At 47.7% G+C, this 17,315-nt stretch overlaps 2 protein-coding genes across 8 annotated transcripts in view; one reads left to right on the plus strand and one right to left on the minus strand.

Annotated features, from left to right (window-relative positions):
- The first annotated feature begins 91 nt into the window (after positions 1 to 91).
- LOC114872955 (dynein regulatory complex subunit 7) overlaps positions 92 to 17,315 on the plus strand; it is an 80,433-nt gene continuing 63,209 nt past the window's right edge. For 5 of the 7 annotated variants that reach the window (XM_046288901.1, XM_029180727.2, XM_046288905.1 and 2 more), the window contains exons 1-3: positions 92 to 247; positions 355 to 1,133; positions 2,896 to 3,021. In XM_046288901.1, coding sequence (XP_046144857.1) covers positions 783 to 1,133; positions 2,896 to 3,021 — 477 coding nt within the window. In that variant the 5' untranslated portion in view covers positions 92 to 247; positions 355 to 782. Of the gene's footprint in view, positions 248 to 354; positions 1,134 to 1,380; positions 1,469 to 2,895; positions 3,022 to 17,315 lie in introns of those variants that run through there. The other 2 variants (XM_046288902.1, XM_046288906.1) reach the window with 2 other exon arrangements.
- LOC114872958 (protein distal antenna-like) lies at positions 3,585 to 7,588 on the minus strand. The gene has a single exon (XM_029180738.2). It carries the CDS (start codon positions 5,527 to 5,529, stop codon positions 4,168 to 4,170), a length of 1,362 nt encoding a protein of 453 aa, XP_029036571.1. The 5' UTR covers positions 5,530 to 7,588; the 3' UTR covers positions 3,585 to 4,167.

The following is a 17,315-nucleotide window of genomic DNA, read 5'->3' on the forward strand; positions in this document are numbered from 1 at the left end:
GCTGCTTTTTGCACAAAATATTGTTAAATTACATGATACTTTTGTGCAGATAACGATCAAATACTTTCAATAATGACAAAGTGTATCTCATCATCGATTATTCGATTAATTGACTAAGTAAAATTGTGATAATAAATTAAGTTAAATAACAACTAATAAATCGTGTAAACTGAAAAAGTGTTGGAGTACATTTACGTAGTGTGTTAAAAATATTGAAATTTAAAAGTACCGGAAGTTAAATAAGTAGGTAAGTGATGTTCCTATGTCATTGCTTTCAAAATTTCAACTTAATTTATCTATCACCGATATATTTTTAATAATTAAAGTGTACGTACTTCGTGTTTCTTCTCATAGATATCAGGACGACGAGTCCTTGTCACGTACGCCATCTTGTTTCAGGCAGCAAAGTACACAAGCCAAGCGATGAATCGTCTATTATCCACAGTTTCACTATTGCACAAAAATTCACACTTTTGTTTCCAACAATGTTGTTGATTACGTATAACAAGTTAAAAAATACTTGTAGTTACTACTTTATGCGTTAATTAGAAAGAAAAATGTGAAATTGTGCGAGAGGTTAGACCGACACGTGCTGCCTCTACGCGAGCCACAGAGAAACTGCGACATCGTACGTCGCTATGACAACAAACATCGTCCGACAGAAGTTCGATTTGAATCCGGACATCTTGTGATACGAGTAAACACCGTAGCTTATTTAATCGTGTAAAATTGTAATAAAACGTTCGTCATTTACTATTTGAACTGTCCATTTTTTAAGTACAATGGACGAAAACGCCGAGGCGATAGAATTTGAAGGTTATGAAAGTGTAACTACAGAGGAAGGAGAAGAATCTAGATCAGACGAATCAGAGAAATACGAAAGTACTCTTCTAATAACAAAGCAATTGATAAAGGAAGTACAACAAGAATTATGTTTGGTCAAATTATGTTGGCCTGAAGTCGATGTCAGAAAAGATCTGTACCTAAAAACACTTCCAAATAGTTACCATACCGTCAGTGGTAAAGAAAAGGTGCTCGCGTGGTATGCTGAAAACTTTCGATGTCAATTTCGCACAAAATATCCTGATCGAAAGCCTCTGTTGCTTGCCTGCGAAAATGAATGCGGTATACAAGTAAGTTAGTCAAAAACTATAACAATTTGGATTAAATTATCTTTACGTTTGAAATACGACAAGTGTAAAATTTTTATTCAATTTAAATAATCGTTTTTGTTTGTTTATTCCTTGTTTCGATAAAATTATATTATTTTTAAGTATTAAGTTAAAGATTAATCGAAAGACTCGAACATTATCTCGATTTATTATTCATCGCGTCTTAAAAAACTCGTCATTTATAATTGGCGCCATTTTTTCTCGCTCTATCGGATTTCACTTGCAATAGGACGCGTGTTTCGATAAACGTGATTAAAAGTGGTTTGTTTTTGGTGGATGCAGAATAATTTAATAAGGTAAATATTATTCATAAGTAATGAAATGTTAATCTTTACTAACGAAAACATACATTTTCACACCTGATTGGGTAAAAGTATGAACAAACGATAATATATGAATTTAAACGAACCCTTTCGCTAGCAAATAATGCGCATATCAATCATATAACCTATAAATTTAATGCGAATATATTGACTAGCAAGTGTATACATGTACCGAAGTAACTTTTATCGTGACAACAACTGATCTTTCAAATACTATTTACGTTGGTGAATACTAACAACACAGAGTAAACTCGTTCGCGTACTTTTAAACTCGATTTAATGCGTTATTAATTGAAAATTTTGTACATAACATTGGATATATTTACATTACACACTTTTCTGCACATTATAACATGTGTGATTTTTTTGTCATTTATCATAAAGTAACTTTTTGTACAAATGAAACAGTCCGACTTATAATTTATCTGTAACGAGGTGTTGATCGTAAAAGTAAAAAAGGAAGGTTAGTTCTCACGTTGAATTTCAAAAGGATAAATCAAAAAATATACGGAATACGTTCGTGTTTTATTTCTCGTGGTGTATTCTCTTTGATAAATAACTCTTCGACTCATCGTACAAAGGCATTATTCTCTCCATATATAAAAATTAAAACGCGTTATAAATAAAATTATCGTAATTTTACCATTTAAAAATTTGTTCGAGTCGTTCAAGGTGATTTTTTATTATTTTTTTTCTTTTTTTTTTTCGTCAAAGGTAACGAGGAATGTCGAACATCTTGAAATAGACTCCATAAGCATCTCATTCTTTGTCCTTTCGTCTCTTTTTGTTCTTTAATTAATTTAACTAATGGAAATAACTGCGTTAATAGGAATCTTTCTAATACACTCGAATCATCTCCTCTACGATCTAAATAATAAAAATAAACTTCGCTATACATTTATTCATACATGCTTTCAATGTTCTACAATACATGGTATGCACTTTGCGTGCAAGTGCACGGTCACAGTCTTATTTACACGTACTGTCACTAGCGACAGCACTTTCTTCACTTTGGTTTCCTGTTATTTTTTTCTTTCTTTCATTATTCGAGCTTTTATAAATACACTTTGCTAAGCCGCAAGATTATTTTCCCCCCGGTTTGAATGCGATAGGAACAATCTTCGTTTCACCAAACGACATTACATAAAATAAAAAGAAAAAAAGAATACAATAAATGCTCTTCCGACTGTTATAACCTCTTTTCGTAATCTAAAACGGCAGATCAATTTGTACATGAACAAAAAAAGAAAAAAAAGAAATAAATATTTGAAAGATTCAAAAGAGAATCTTTGGGGGGAATAATCTTGGCGTAGCAAAGTTATTGTTTAAGAGTAAGAAAAACAAAATCACGAGATAGAAAGTGTCTTTATAGTTAAATCGTTTTTTTTTTTCTTGTGCAGAAATTCGTGTCTACGACTATCAGACGAAGTACGCTGCCATATCCGGAACTGTACACGTGGCAGGGGTGCGGAAAATTTGTCAGTGACTACATCGAGTACGAGCCACTGGACAAACCACTCGACATGGTAAGTTAGTCAAACATCTTATTTTCTCGTAAAGCTAAGCGACGAAGGTCCTTAAATATACATATATATATAATATATAATTTATCATCGATATAACAAACATCGTCTTGTTTCCATTCTTTTCGTTTTGTTTGGACCATTTAGTTTCGTGCGAGAGTCGCGTGCACGTACATTTAACTTTAATAAACGCGCTAACAGAACGAGAGGTAGAACTGTTTGGGGAGGAAAAAAAAAAGCGCAGTCCACAATACGAACATCGTGAAGCCGTTAAATATATTCGCGCGATAATTAAACGTAAACGCGCAACTGAAGGAAAAAAATCGTTTCGTTCCCGACCATAGAGATAAGCCAGTTCGCGATCTAGATTTTTTATTTATTTATTTTTTTTTTTCAGACGCAGCATCTTTCCAGGATCGCTTCGTCGATAATCGTTTATCTCTAGTCGAGAATTTCTAATTCCTTTTTTTCTCTTTCTAATCCGATCCGCAGGCGCACGCGCTCATCCACACGCACACACGCATTTACGCTAACGAATGATAATGATCCGATAATAATAATAACTCTCTACGAACATCTTAACTTTTATTATAATTACAACAGTCCATTTACGAATTTGGTATATCCTCTTATGTACAACGTTTCGATAAAGACAAGATCGTTACGACCCATTTTGATTCGGCCCGACTCCCAAGTAGTTGTAGGTAACTCAAAATACGAAACGAAAATGAAATGAAAGAAAATACGAGGAGCGGGATGTGAAACACGATCGTACATCGTTCTCTTTTAAATTACGGAACGTAACAAGCTCGGGAGGGTACAAACACAACTAGATAGTCCGGTTCGTACTCGGCTCCTCTCTGTCGCACACAGAACACACGCGAATCACGGGGACGACACGACGAAATGACAAATCGTTTCGATGGGAATGGGAGGAAAAAAAAGAAAGGGGGGAAAGAGAGTTCGAACGAAAAGAGATCATCAACGAACTACCCTAACGCTTTCCTATTTCATCAATTAACCTCTCTCTTACCGAATCTATCGTCTATCTTCTCTATCGTCTGTTCGTCTCAGCCCGGCGTACTCCACCGCTCTAGCGCACTCTTTCTTAAAGATATATATTTTTAGCATCACAGCTTGTCTGTTCGCCTACTTTCTGCTTTGTTTCGAGCTAGAGGATGACTTCTTCCTGCACGCCTTTAGATTGTCCAACAGATATTTGAACTGTATGATTTGAAGCCTCGTGACCGCGGGCTCGGAGCATTTGTCCAACCACTTGAAAAACTTCTCGCCGTGTTCGATCGCCTCCTCGGTGCTGGCTGGCACGTCCCCGGACGACTCGACGTCCTCTGCCGCCGACTCCTCGTCCATGTTCAGGCTTCGCTTCACGTTCTCGTTGTTATTGTTGCAAAGCACGTTGTCGAGCATAGCACGGGCTTTGCTCGGCGACGACTTCTTGGCGACCGGGCTCGGTGCTAGCGGCGTCGGCGTTATCAACGGGAAGCTGCACTGCTTGTACCACTGCCAGAACCACGAGCCGTCTTGCTGATTGATGCTCGGGTTGAAACTCGCGGACTGTTGACCGAGCAGCTGTTGCTGCTGCGTCAGCCATAGCCATAACGCCTCGTCGACTTTCTTGTTACCGCTCACGTTCCCGTCCTTTTTCGGTTTGCCGCTCGACCGTTGTTCTCGAATACTGTTGTTCTCGTTCGTTTTCCTCGGCGAGGCCGGTACCGGTGTCGACGGTGCCTCCGCGGCAGGTGGCAGACTCTTTCTCGTGCATGATTTCGCGACGACCGAGTCCATTTGTGCCGGTGCGATCGCCGAGATGCTGTGCCTTTTGTTGCTTCCACCGTTCAAACTGTTCGCCGTGTTCGTTAAACACGGATTAATCGCGCTGTTCTTCGTGTATTGAAGTCCGTTCTCGACGAGACCGACTGTGCTGCCGTGCGACAGTGCCGGAGTCATGCTCAACAAATTCTTGGCCAAGGTGCCAGTGGCGCCGGACAGGAGGCCCAATTGTTGCAGAAGCAACGAACTATTTTCCGGTCTCATACCGGCCATGCTGGTCATCAATCCGACGTAATCGATCTTCGGCTTGTTATCGGGTTTACCGTCCGCGTCGGTGCAAATGTCACCGGCGACGTACGAGGTGCCCGCGCTCGTTACCGACGTCTGTTGATCTATTTTCGACTTCTTCACGCAAGGACCCTCGTCCTCGCTCGACAGATTCGCCGAACCGCCGGCCAAATTGCCCGCGGTTACGTTCGCGCCGGAAGACGAGGCGGGTGAGTGGGCTTCGCTATCCGGTGTCGACGAATTCCTCGCCATTCCTCTGATTTTGTGCTCGGACTTGCACCATCCTCGTAACGTCGATTCCGGTACACCGATGTCCCTCGCGACCGAGGCCTTGCTTTCTCCTTCGTGTACCCTTTGGATCGCGTCCATCTTCTCGGAAGCGGAAAGCGCCCTTAAAGGTCGCTTACCCGGTCGTGCCGACTCGCCCCTCATCCCGGCGAGACGACTATCCTTGCTGCCTTCTCGCAAACGATCCTCGTAACCGCTGTCCTCCGTCGTCGCGACGATGCCTTCGTCGTACGCCGTCGGATCTATTTTGGTGAATTTGCGATCCCTGCTGCTCCGCGTCCTATTGCGACCGTCGAATAACCGATCGGTCTCGTTCACGTAAACGTCTAGATTCGTCGTCCTTAAATCCAGGTTGATGGCTTCTCGGATAACTTTCTTCCCTCGAAATTCAATTCGCCTCCCTCTTTGTTCTTCTGTTCGGTTCTCAAGAGTCCGCCGTTGTCACGAAGCGTCAGCAAGCCTCGAGCGGTCTTGTGACGCGCGAGAAGGCGATCGATCGACGTTCACGTTCCAGATCGCGCCATCCGACTATATCGGGCCTGCGTGTGGACACGCGAGGAATTCCAATTGCTCGTCCGCGAGACAGGGGACACACGCGCGACGTGCTCGATAAAGAAAGAGAGAGCTTCAACTGCGATTCCTTCGAGGGTCGTCCGTTTCGACGAACCTCCTCCTCCTCCTCGTTCACTTCGATACGATGGTAATCGCAAACGATCGACACTCCGAACGCGATTTCGAAGAAGAACGGTAACGATACGGGGAGAGATCCGTACGCCGTACCGTTGCCACGGCGTGTGGCAGCGATTCGTATCTCGCGCAGTAGTAAATAATACCGTGTGTAAACGTGGTTACGCCGGTCGGGGGAGGTCCTCCTCCATGGAACAGCACATGCGCTCACAGAGAGTAATAAAGAACTTTTTTATGAATGAAACAACTCGGTCGGGCGGTTCCCCTCCTCGTCTCGGCTCCTCGTCTGCCGCTCTCCCCCACCCCTACTTGACTCACTCTGTCTCTTTCCGTTCACCACACTTCTTCACTCTCTCTCTCTCTCTCTTGCTTGTCTTCGGAACCACGTCCTCGGCGCTAGCGCGAGTAAAACGGGGCACGTTGCTTCGCCGTTCTGTTCTTCGTTCGCGGGCACATCAGCCAATCCGCAGTCCGCGCGGGAAACGATATTATTGCTGTACCACGAGGAATAGCGGCGGCGAGAAAGATGGAATCGAGAGAAACAAAGACGGGGCTAGGCACACACGAGCGATCGGGAGAGAGGTGTATAGTAGAGAGTAGCACCAGCCCGAGTCGGATCAGTTTTCGCCGTCGCGTTATTCGCGCACTTCGTTCCGTAACGCTCTCGTTCTCCGCTGATTATGCGCGTGTCCTCCGTCTTCTTCGCACGAACGGCTGCGTGTTCGTTGCGATAGAGATACACCGTGCGAGCGAGTGAGAAAGAAACGGTTGCCAGAACGAATGAAAAAAAAGCACACACAGAATCGTCTCGACGCAACTACTCGTCGAAAGGACGGGCGTCAAGGACAAACGCGAACACGCGTCGTCGCGGATCAATTCGCGAAAAACACTGAAATTTTTTCGATACTCCTTCGTCCTTCTTCCGATCTTCTTGGTCGATTCCTCGACGATCGTTAGCGTGCGAATCGATTTGAAAATCGAAAAATTCGAAAAAAATCGAACGGTCTGATTTCTGACAACGATAACCGTTCCGTTTGTATCGACTCGTTAAATCGTGGTGAGCGTGACACGCGAAAAGTCTGTCGCCGACACTGATCGATTCTCACAATGTTTTTCACTGATATTTTCCCTCACTGAGAAACCGATTTAATCGACGTTTATAATGCGCGCGGTTTCGTAGTCTCTAAGCACTGAATGCGTTCGCGTGCGCGTGTATATATGAATACAGGATGATATAGCGAGGAATAATCGCGTTTAATAATGTTGGTGACACCGGCGATCCTCACCTGACGGTGGATCGACCTCGACTGAACCGCCGGTGTGTGGCGCGTCGTTGGTCGCTGCCTTCGCGTAACTGCCGTGGGCCGTGGGGCGCGCGTCGCTTCCCTCGACTGCCGAACCTGATCGCCGATCAGTCGATCCGCCCGGTTCTACGCCTCGCAGCTAACTGTGTTTCGATGTGTGTGCACGATATTACACGAGCGGGGCGCGACAAGCAACGATGCTCTCGCGACGAATCGCGACGCTCAACTGCGGCGGTGGTCGCCGCCGGCTTTCCGCGGACTCGCGACGCCGTCTTCTCTTCCCCCTCTGTGCCCCTCCACCCGGACTTCCCCTCGCCGTGAGCCGGCACCGCGCCATTCGGCTCTCTCCCTTCCTCCCCTCGGCCCTCCGCCACTCCGCAGCCCAGCTTGCGCCTCGCCTTGCCATGCCATGCCATGCCATGCCACACTTTGCCATGCCATGCCGCGCCGCGTTCGTCTTGCTTTAACTCTCCGTACCTCGCCTCTTGCCTATACTCTCGCTCTTCTACGCTACCTATCGTCCCTTCCCTCGCGTCCTACCCTTGCCTTGCCTTGCCATGCCTTGCCTTGCCTTCGTCGTCTTCCTTTCGACCCTCGGTCTTCGTGCTGTCGAACCGCGCTTCTCTCGTTCTTTACCCCTCTACGCCCTTATCCACTAAAACCCCTCTTCAGTCCACGACCCTTTCGGCTTCTCTCAACCGTTCTACGTTCGACGTCGACGTCGTCGTCGTCTAACGTCGCCGTCCCTGTTCTTCGTCCTTGCAAACCTGACGCGACCCAAGCAATTTGTCCGAAAGTTTCGCGACCGCGTCTCTGCTTGCGCGCCAGCTTCGAGAACCCGGTGTGTCCGAGTTTCCGGTCGGGGCCTCGAAAAAATTTACGAGCGACGACGATTCTTTCTCGCCCGTGTCCCGTACGCTCGTTTAATTTCCCGCGATTCCACAGCCACCGTCTCGCTCAGCCTCCCCATTTTTCCCTCCTCTTTCTCTGAAATATCGAGGGTAAAGAAGCGAGAGAAAGAGAGCGAACCCACTGGCAAAACCCTTAAATCCGGCCCCGCCACTCCCCGTAGCCACGCTGCCCCTAGGGAAGAGCCGGATTTATGAGCACGGCCTAAAATCCGTACGCGAACGGTGAAGTTACGGAGCCGCGGAATAAGGAACGTCGCGGGTAATTCGCGGATAAATTTACCGCGTACCTTTGCCCGCCACGGCGTACATATTTACCGCGGTAAATACGAGGAACGGATAGCGGCGCACGGCTCGACCGGCACCTACGTCGATTTCTTTTTCGCGGACGAGAGAACGAGTCGCCCTACCCTGCCGATAATTATCGCGCGCGCGACCGAACGACCGTGCCTCGAGCGTCGTACACATATAAGTAAGTATGTACTTCCATATAGACGCTCACGTTCGCGCTTCGAACGCCAGTTTTGGCCTTCTCGAAGTCCCACTTAGCCGGCAACCGACCACGACAACGCGACGTTGATGACGTTGTACCTATTACCTGGCCCTCGATTCACCGAATGCCTCGAATGTCGCGAATTTTTTCGCCCGTTCCAGAGAATAATCGTACCCCGAATCGGTTCACGGCTGCGAGGATCGATCAAAGTCGAACGCGCGTCGATGACGAGACTGGCGGGAAAGGCAAAACGAGAAAAAGTCTCGACCCATCCGATGCAATGGGGAAAAACAACGTCGAATTTTCATGCACCTGTACCTTACACGTACGCGCGCGTATGTGGGTAATACGTGTATCTAAAAGCCGGCTTGTATTATTTTTTTTTCTTCTTTTTTTTCATCGATAAATTGGTGGTAGGAAAGGACGACGGGTTGTGTGTACCGTTATCGAGAAAACGGCGTTACGAAAATATTTCGAACGCAGCAGGAGATCGAAAAGATAAGCGGTGGCGCGGACGTCACCGGATACACCTTATCGATCTCGATATCGGTGGCCGAGAGAGGAGACGCGGTCGGACGTACGGCGACCGATTAACGAACGGAGAGTCGCGCAAAGGGGGAAAGGACGAAGGCGCGAAAGAGAAAGGAGAGAGAGAGAGTGAGAGGCGAAGAGTGGTGAGGAGGGAAGAGGTGGAGGAGGAGGTAAAATCGATCGACACGTCCTCTCTGGTACGCGGCGAGGCGCACTTTGCGCTCCGCGCACCGACAAGACGAAGCAAGACCGTGTTCTCGTTCGCCACTCGAGCCGGTAACCCGTACAATTAATTTTCACCTGCTTCCCTCGCGGCTCAGCCTTTCGCGGAAGGATGCGCGCGCCCGTGTTCGCGCGAGAAACAGACGAAGAAAGAGAAGGTTTTACACGCACTCGCCGTCCCTCTATCACTGTATGGGTACGCTACGTGACGCGAGCCGTCTCGAAACGTAACGGTCGCGATCGTTCCGCGAAAAAGACACGCGTGTATATACCGGATGAGAGCGGAGAAAATGGCCTGGATTAATTTCCCGTTCAATTTTATCTTTTGACCGGAAATTTAAACGATTCCCAGCTTGAAACGCAAAATTCTGAAAAACAGCTATTAGGATCGATGACGAATCACTGGCTAACTAATTACACGATGTCTCAGGGGATTAGCGACGCATTTGCCGGACGGTTTATCGAACAATGCAAAGGGTTAGCGATTGTTCGGAATAGGCGCAGGGCTTGTTTACCGTTCGACGACGAATGACGAATACCTTTGGTGGCCGCAGTTTTCGTGGAAACGGCCGCGGGATTAAGTAGACGGGAATCGACTATCGGTTTATCCGAACACGGATTACCGGAACCCTCCCGTGTACCTTATTATCGAGCGGCATTTACGACGCTTCTTTCGGCCTTCCGAGCCATGCTTAAGTCGCGTTCACCCTTTCAGGGGCACATTTTTCTTACGAACAAATTATTCTGACGTCAGAACTGCAAAATTACTCTCACGTTGAAAAAATCTGCAAATTAATTCTGAATTAAAGAAAAAACTAAAAACAAAAATCACTGTTCCTCAAAGGGTTAAAAATAATTTGTCTATGGGAAAACCGATTTCGTGTGTCATTCTTCGTTTTATTGATCGCGAAATGAAATTTGCTGACTAATTCCTTATTTCGTAACTCGATGATTCAAAATTTCCTTTCTTTTTCTAAAATTGCACCGAATACCGTGAAAAGAAGCGTAAAAGACTCTGCAAATATGTACGTATTCCACAGCCAGCCATGGGGTGTAATTAATAATTCCATAGCGCTCTTAAATCATTCTCCTCGAGCCGGTACGTCCTCTTTGTCTCGCTTTTACGAGCGCGTAGCCGAGGCGCGGATTAACTTGTTGTCGAACTCGGGACTAGACCTGACGAGACAAATAAAAGAGGCCAGTTTTGACCTGGGCCAAGTCGTTTCCGAAAAAAAGAAAAACGTAGAAGAAATTACAATACACGGTTTTACCCGGAGAAAGGTACAGTCACAGGTGTCCCGAAGTTATATTATCGGCGATCGTCAGTGGCGCGCAAACAAAAGACCGCCAGGATATAAACGTCAGGATGAGAAAATCAGGAAATGCGTTGTCGATCGTATACCGCTCGTTTCGTACGCTTTATTCGCCTCTTCAACTTTTAAGAGTCGTAACGTCGCATGACCGAACCTTTATCGACTTTATAGACGGTCTTTGTGTCGTAACGTTAATACGGTCAGCGGTGGGGTGCGTAAGGAGCAGCGAAATTATTGTCTGGACGTTAACGATACGCTAATCGTCGGGAATTGCAATTAGGTGGACGCGTCGTTAATACGCAATTAGCGACCGGGCTCGCTTATAGTTTACCCAACTTCGAGTGGTAGATCGAGTTGTTATCAACTTTTTTCGCCAGGATGGACAACTCAGAGTAGCACTCGGAAAGTTTATGTTCGAACCGTTTCATAGCCCATCGCTACCCCCAGCTTTGACGAAGACGAATGTGCCGGGTGTCGCGTACAGTCGTTGCCGAGAGCACCAAGGCGAAAGAGAGCGAGAGTGAAGTTCATTCATAAAAAAAAAGAAAATTATTACAGCCGCGGTGGAAGCGACTCCCGCAAAGTGAATAATGCCTGCCGTTCTCCCTTCTCTGTTCGCCTGGTCGACAGTCAGCCACTTCTGAACCACGATTATCCCCACTACGATCCTCCCTATCGTCGTTTGCAACCGTGAAAGATCTTCCCTGATAAACTTCTACCCTCCCACGCGGCCGACGGTCATCCCGACGAGTGCAGCGAACGCGAAACGATTAGATTCCGAAGGTGAAACGAAAGTTTCGCCTCGACTTTCTTAATGCTCGGGGTTAATGCAACACGCGGGGTGTGGGTGGAAGTTTCGAAAGAGCGTACCGATATATCGACGAGATATTTCGTATCGCGATGGAGAAACGGAGATGAAAAGAGGGAAAGAGAGAGAGCGAGAGAGATGAAAAGATGAAGGGAGAGCGCATGTACGAGAGCAATGGGAGAACTACCTAACAGTTCCCGACCCGTTGACCCCTAAAGTTTGCCAAGCGAGAATTCGCATTCCGTGAATGGGGCAATTCATAAATGTATCTCCCGATGTCTCTCTTTCGTCTGCCGACTCTCTCGCACTCCCTTCCTCTCGTTGCTCCACGTGGATTTTCCATCGCATTCGTTTCTGCTCGCTTTCTCTATCTACCCCCGCTTCGAACAATCTCTACCCTCCCTGTCTATCCCTTTCTCTTCTATGCTTATCACCCTTCTATACGTTTGTTGTTATTTTTCCCTCGGTCCTCTGCACGTGTTTACGACTCGATCGAATCTTTTGCGATATTTTCTTGAAAAACCTTGCAAAAATTCTTAACCGACAGCCACTTTCGAGCAGTGAAAATGGAATTAATTGCAAGAAGGGATGGCGCGCATAATTACGAGCGGATTCCCTCAATTGGACGGCAAAGTATAATCCCCGAACGTTCTCTGTTTCTCTTTCGTTCACCCTCTTCCTGTGTATCGCGGGCCGGTCCGCATACTTTCGCAAACTTTGTTTGCTGTTCTTGAAAACTTTTGAATCGGTTTCACTCCGGCAAAACTCTGTTCCCCGGCTAACATGAAAGATACATCGTGCAACCCTGTTGCAACAGCCGGTCATTCGAAAGGTGGCCGAGCAACCAAGGGCCCGTTATTTGCCGGAGAATTAGCGGATTCGTGTTTCCCGTGAAATTCTCTCACGGGGATACGATGGCCTTTTCTTTGTCGTTATTTCAACTGGTAAACGCGACGAACCCCTTTTTCTCTTGCGTCGCGTCCGATGGCTTTCGAAATTTTCGTTCGTTAAAAACGGAAAATCGATACCGGGCCCACCCCCGCGATATCGAACGCCCACGCGGTTGTTACCTCGTGCCTGCACCTACTACACAGCTCTCGCGTATCTCTGCGATCTCACACCTACCTGGACACCCACGTAATCGCCAGCCAAGTGGAAATCCTGGTAGCGGCTGGTCGACGACGTTGCGAACGGAGGAAGAAAGCGCTACGACGTAAAGGGGTGGTCGTGCGAGCGTCGTTCGAACAAGGAGGTAGAAAAAAAAAAAGTAAAAAGGGAAAAGAGGAAGAAGAAGGTGCAGAGAGGGAAAACGCGAAGATCGTTGCCGGTGGTGGTTTCACCGGGTGGTGTTCGTATAAAAGAGGAACAGGCTGATGGGAGAACGGACGCGAAGCAGGGTAAGGAGAAAGATAGCGCGAGCAAAGGTGGAAAGGAGCAAGAGAGGAGGGTCTCCGTGGAAATTTACCGGAGCGCGAGTTACGGGAACTTGGCCGTAGCTGTTTGAAGCTACGTACCTCGCTATAGCTCGACCGGTCGTTCGTTCGTTCGTTCGTTCGTTGGTTCGCTGCCGTATATACACCGCGGCTTTCGCATCCGCGGCTAAGAGCAAAGGGGCGCCAAGGGTTCGGGTCCGTCGCCGGATGGCGGAGGTATCCTGGGGTGAAGAGAGGGATGAGGCGCGAGACAGGGATAGATGGAAAGCTGGCGGAGGGAGTGCGAGGAAGACAGGATGAGATTGAAACTGTGCGGGTCGAGAGGTGTAGGAGAGAGAGGGAGATATAGAGGGAGGCGAGAAGGGTGAGGGCGGGTGATGCGGTCGGTGACGAAGGGAGCGAGAGAGTACGGCGCGGCGCGGTATACGCGTGCGGCGAGGGTCGCTCGAGGGATCGTGGCGAGAGAAACGCGGCGAACGAGAGAGACGGTAGAGAAAAGAGAAGCATCGACGAGGGGGTTAGAGGGGCGTAACAGGGGGCATCGGGTCGCGGGGAACGTCGAAGTAGGTCGTCTCGCTCTCCCTCGTTTCGCCCAACGATCTACCTGTCCCATTTTAACCAACGCTTTCTCTCGCTCCGCTGTGTATTCCGCGGTAAACGGCCAGGCCTGGTCGACGGACCCTCGCATGGCCTGCAGCTGTCTCCTAACCCTCGCCTCGCCTCGCCGCGCTGCTACGCTCGCCTTCCTCTCTCCCGATATCCCCGCGCACCCTTGCCTTGCCTTTCCTTTCCTCTCCTCTCCTCTCCTCTCCTCTCCTCTCCTCTTCGCCGCACCGCTCCCATCCGCTTCTCTCTGCCAGCCACCCTACACACCCTACGAGAAAAGGAGAACGACCAGGGAGAGACAGAGCGAGCCAGGCGTTGGAAGGGCAGCCAGCGGAGAACCCGCGACTACTTCGGCCCTATGTACTAGATAGCAGTGGCGGCGGCGGCGGCGACGGCAGGGCAGAGCGCAACGAAAGAGGTGAAGAGCGGAGGAGAGGAGAAGCTACCCTGGTGTAAATACATAGCTGCACGCCACGCTATGCCACGCCACGACCGACCGACCGCGGGCCTCCAACGACCCGACGAGTTAACTCGCGCGACGGAGAAACCGGGATACCTACCTACCTACCTACCTACCTACCTACCCATCTACCTACCTATCTATCCGACACGACCGATCGACGCAACACTGCCGGACCAACCAATCGACCTACCCACCGTCCTACCCTCCATCCTCTCCGTTTTGTTCTCGAAGAAAAACAGGCCGCGCGAAAAGGATCGCGACCCGCTCACCATCCGACTCCTAGCCCTTCCCTCCTTCTATGTATCCATCGGCTAAACCGACCCACAGATCGATAAGACGAACCCTAAAACCGAACCGTGACACACACACCACAGCTATAGGCTTGGAATTCTTCAAAAATATAATGAATCACCCCGTGAAATATACGACGCGCGAAGGCGATACGTTCTCGGAAGAATAGGTAGAAAGATAGGTGAGGATAATTGCGAAGAGGTGAGAGAGGAGGAGTTACGAGAGGAGAGGAAAATCGAAAGAAATAGGAAAGCTCGTGGGCGAGAGGGAAAATTGTAAGACCAACGGACGTTCCTGACGATACACGACTTTTCGGACTTGTTCTATCTCGAGGATAGCTTTCGTGGGCGAGAAATCGATTTCTGTTAGCTCGTCGAGCGTAAAGTAGAGCGTCGAACGAACGTAGTAGCAGAGCACGATACGCGACTGCAATTTACGCGGCTATCAAGCATACGTACACAACGCGTATCGTCGCGCCAGCTGAAACGATACCAGGCCAAAACCTTTCCCCGGTGTATTTCTCTCTTTTTACCTGGACGATGGTCGAATACGTTTTCCCCGTTGATCGATTTCCTGCCAGAGGAAAATTTATCTCTGATAAGAAAAGGACGTAGATATTTTGATCAGAATTGATAATTTTCCAACGTACATTAAACGAAGCCTTCGAACGTTAGAAATAACGATTGGTCCAGCATTTAAAGTGCTTCGTGAAATTTTCGACAATTGCTTCGAAAGAATCGTGAAAACGATTATCAACTCTCGAGATTGAACGTGGTTTAATAGCGACAGAATGGCAGCCTCTTTCCATCCCCTTTTATCATAAATCCCTTACGGATGTTTGGAGCGTGGCTGTACAGTCGTATATCAGAAAGCCGAGTTATAGAAGTGGGTCGATCCTATCTTTCTGCTTGGGGTGTGACGCGTTGCAACAAGTGCGAGACGATAGCTACATTGAGATTCAGTCTGCTCCAGCTCAATTCCATTCATCGTCGAAACAGTTCCAAAACCAGATGCTTTAACGATCGCCACTCAACCGAAAACACAAATTATCGAGTTAACTCGTTGCTCGCTAAATAGACCGATGTTATCGCGGCCAACTATCGCCAAGTAATTTTAATTAGATCTCGCGCGCAACCCCTTCCTAACGAGGTATACGCGTAATCACACCTATACTCTCTTGAAACGATTCAAATTTCTCGTTCGTCGAACGTTCAAAACTTGTTTGCGTTAAAAATGAAAGTTTCGAAGAACGACTCGGGTTAATCTTGTTTTTACGAGAAACCACCCCTAAACGGTTTCATCTTCAACGCCTGCGTACACGAATCGTACGATTCCCACCGTGTATACGTATATACACGTATCTCTACGTCTCTTTCTCTTTCTCCGTCTCTCTTTCTCTCTCTGTGTACGTATACAATCAGTAAACGCAACAAGTTTCCTTTTTATACGGTGACCTACAGGTTATTCAAAAGGAAGCTTAAAGCAGAGAACGGTATTATTATCGTGGTAGGTCACGAGGGAAACTTATCGGTCTTCTGCCGCAAAAATCGTTCCTCCACCACCGTCCCCGTCTCTCCTTCTATTCCGACCAATTCACTCGACAATTGTATTTAAAGTCCACGACGATTTAAGTGCTCGTTTCTCACCCTCGCCTCGCTCTCTAAACACAGAGACGCGACCACCTCCGAATGCTTTAATTGAAATCTCTCCTCTTTGCCGTGTGTACATTTAAATTTCACGGGAACGACCGTAAAGTCGAGCGAACGGTTGCTCCTTTCTCCGTCTGATCTTTTTTTCTTTTGTTCTTACCACTCATCCTCAGGTGTTCCCTGATCTTCTACTTTCAAACTTTACGATCGTTCAGGATTACCCTTTCGTTTCCGTATCATCTAGAATTTCTGTGGGGTTAAAAAAAGCTTGGTTGTACAACGCCCCGAAGTAATCGGGACTCACATGGACAATAACGTTTCAGCGCGATGTAATAACGATTTAATAAGAGCAACAGGCAAGCGGCGCTGAACGCTGCAACGATTCGATTCGTTCTATGCAGTTGCTTTCATCGTGGTTGGATAACAGAGTGGTAGATACGCGAAACAACCCTCCTACCATCGCGGGTCAAATATTTTTCCCCCCTGGCCATTTAGCCGGGACTCGCTGGAAAGTCGAGTTTTCGCCGCTTAATCCTATCGTTCCTTCAAAGACGGTACTACGCTCCTCTTTCCCTGGTCCGTGTCATGGTGCATTGTTATCGTTGTTGTTGTTAGTCGCAAGAAGCGATCGGTCGAAAGGACGAGCGTGGCCATTTTCCGGCCCCCTTTTTTCATCGCTCGAAGGACTTTCAGGTGGCGATCGCAGGTACAAAAGCAAGCTGGTCCGGATGTCAGCGCGGTGAAAAGCGTCCCCACGATTTGTCAAGCTTTTAACCCGACGTCCGAGACTGCGAGATTGCTTAGGGCTCTGTCGTTGGTACGCTTGGGGGTCCCATGTTAATTGGACGGCACCGATCGTCGATTATCCTCCAGGAGCACCGGTCATCCGAAAATTCCTTTCTTCTTTTTTTATCTTATTTCTCGAGAGAAAGAGATTTTCTGAACATCGAAAGGGTTCGGTCAGATGAAATTAGAAAATTGAAACTTTTTGTGAGGTGGGTTAAAGGAAAGCGTAGGTAGATATAAAAAGTGCAATCAACCGGCTGCTCGAAATCGGCCCCTTTACGAAATGGCGGCCACCCCTTTCGGATCAGGTGTTCCCACTTCCGTTTCCCGGATCCGGTGGCAGCGAGTGCGGGCGCGTTTCGCGAGCCATGCGAGCGTGTCGCGATCGCAAAAACCGTTCTCTCAAAAGCGTTCAATTACCAGCAGCAACAGCAGA

The sequence above is a fragment of the Osmia bicornis genome, chromosome 15, assembly GCF_907164935.1.
Source record: "Osmia bicornis bicornis chromosome 15, iOsmBic2.1, whole genome shotgun sequence".
Classification (NCBI taxonomy): domain Eukaryota; kingdom Metazoa; phylum Arthropoda; class Insecta; order Hymenoptera; family Megachilidae; genus Osmia; species Osmia bicornis.

Excerpts from the sequence above, each read along its gene's own strand:
- LOC114872958 (XM_029180738.2), bottom strand. The coding sequence starts at position 5,529 with ATGAGGGGCGAGTCGGCACGACCGGGTAAGCGACCTTTAAGGGCGCTT.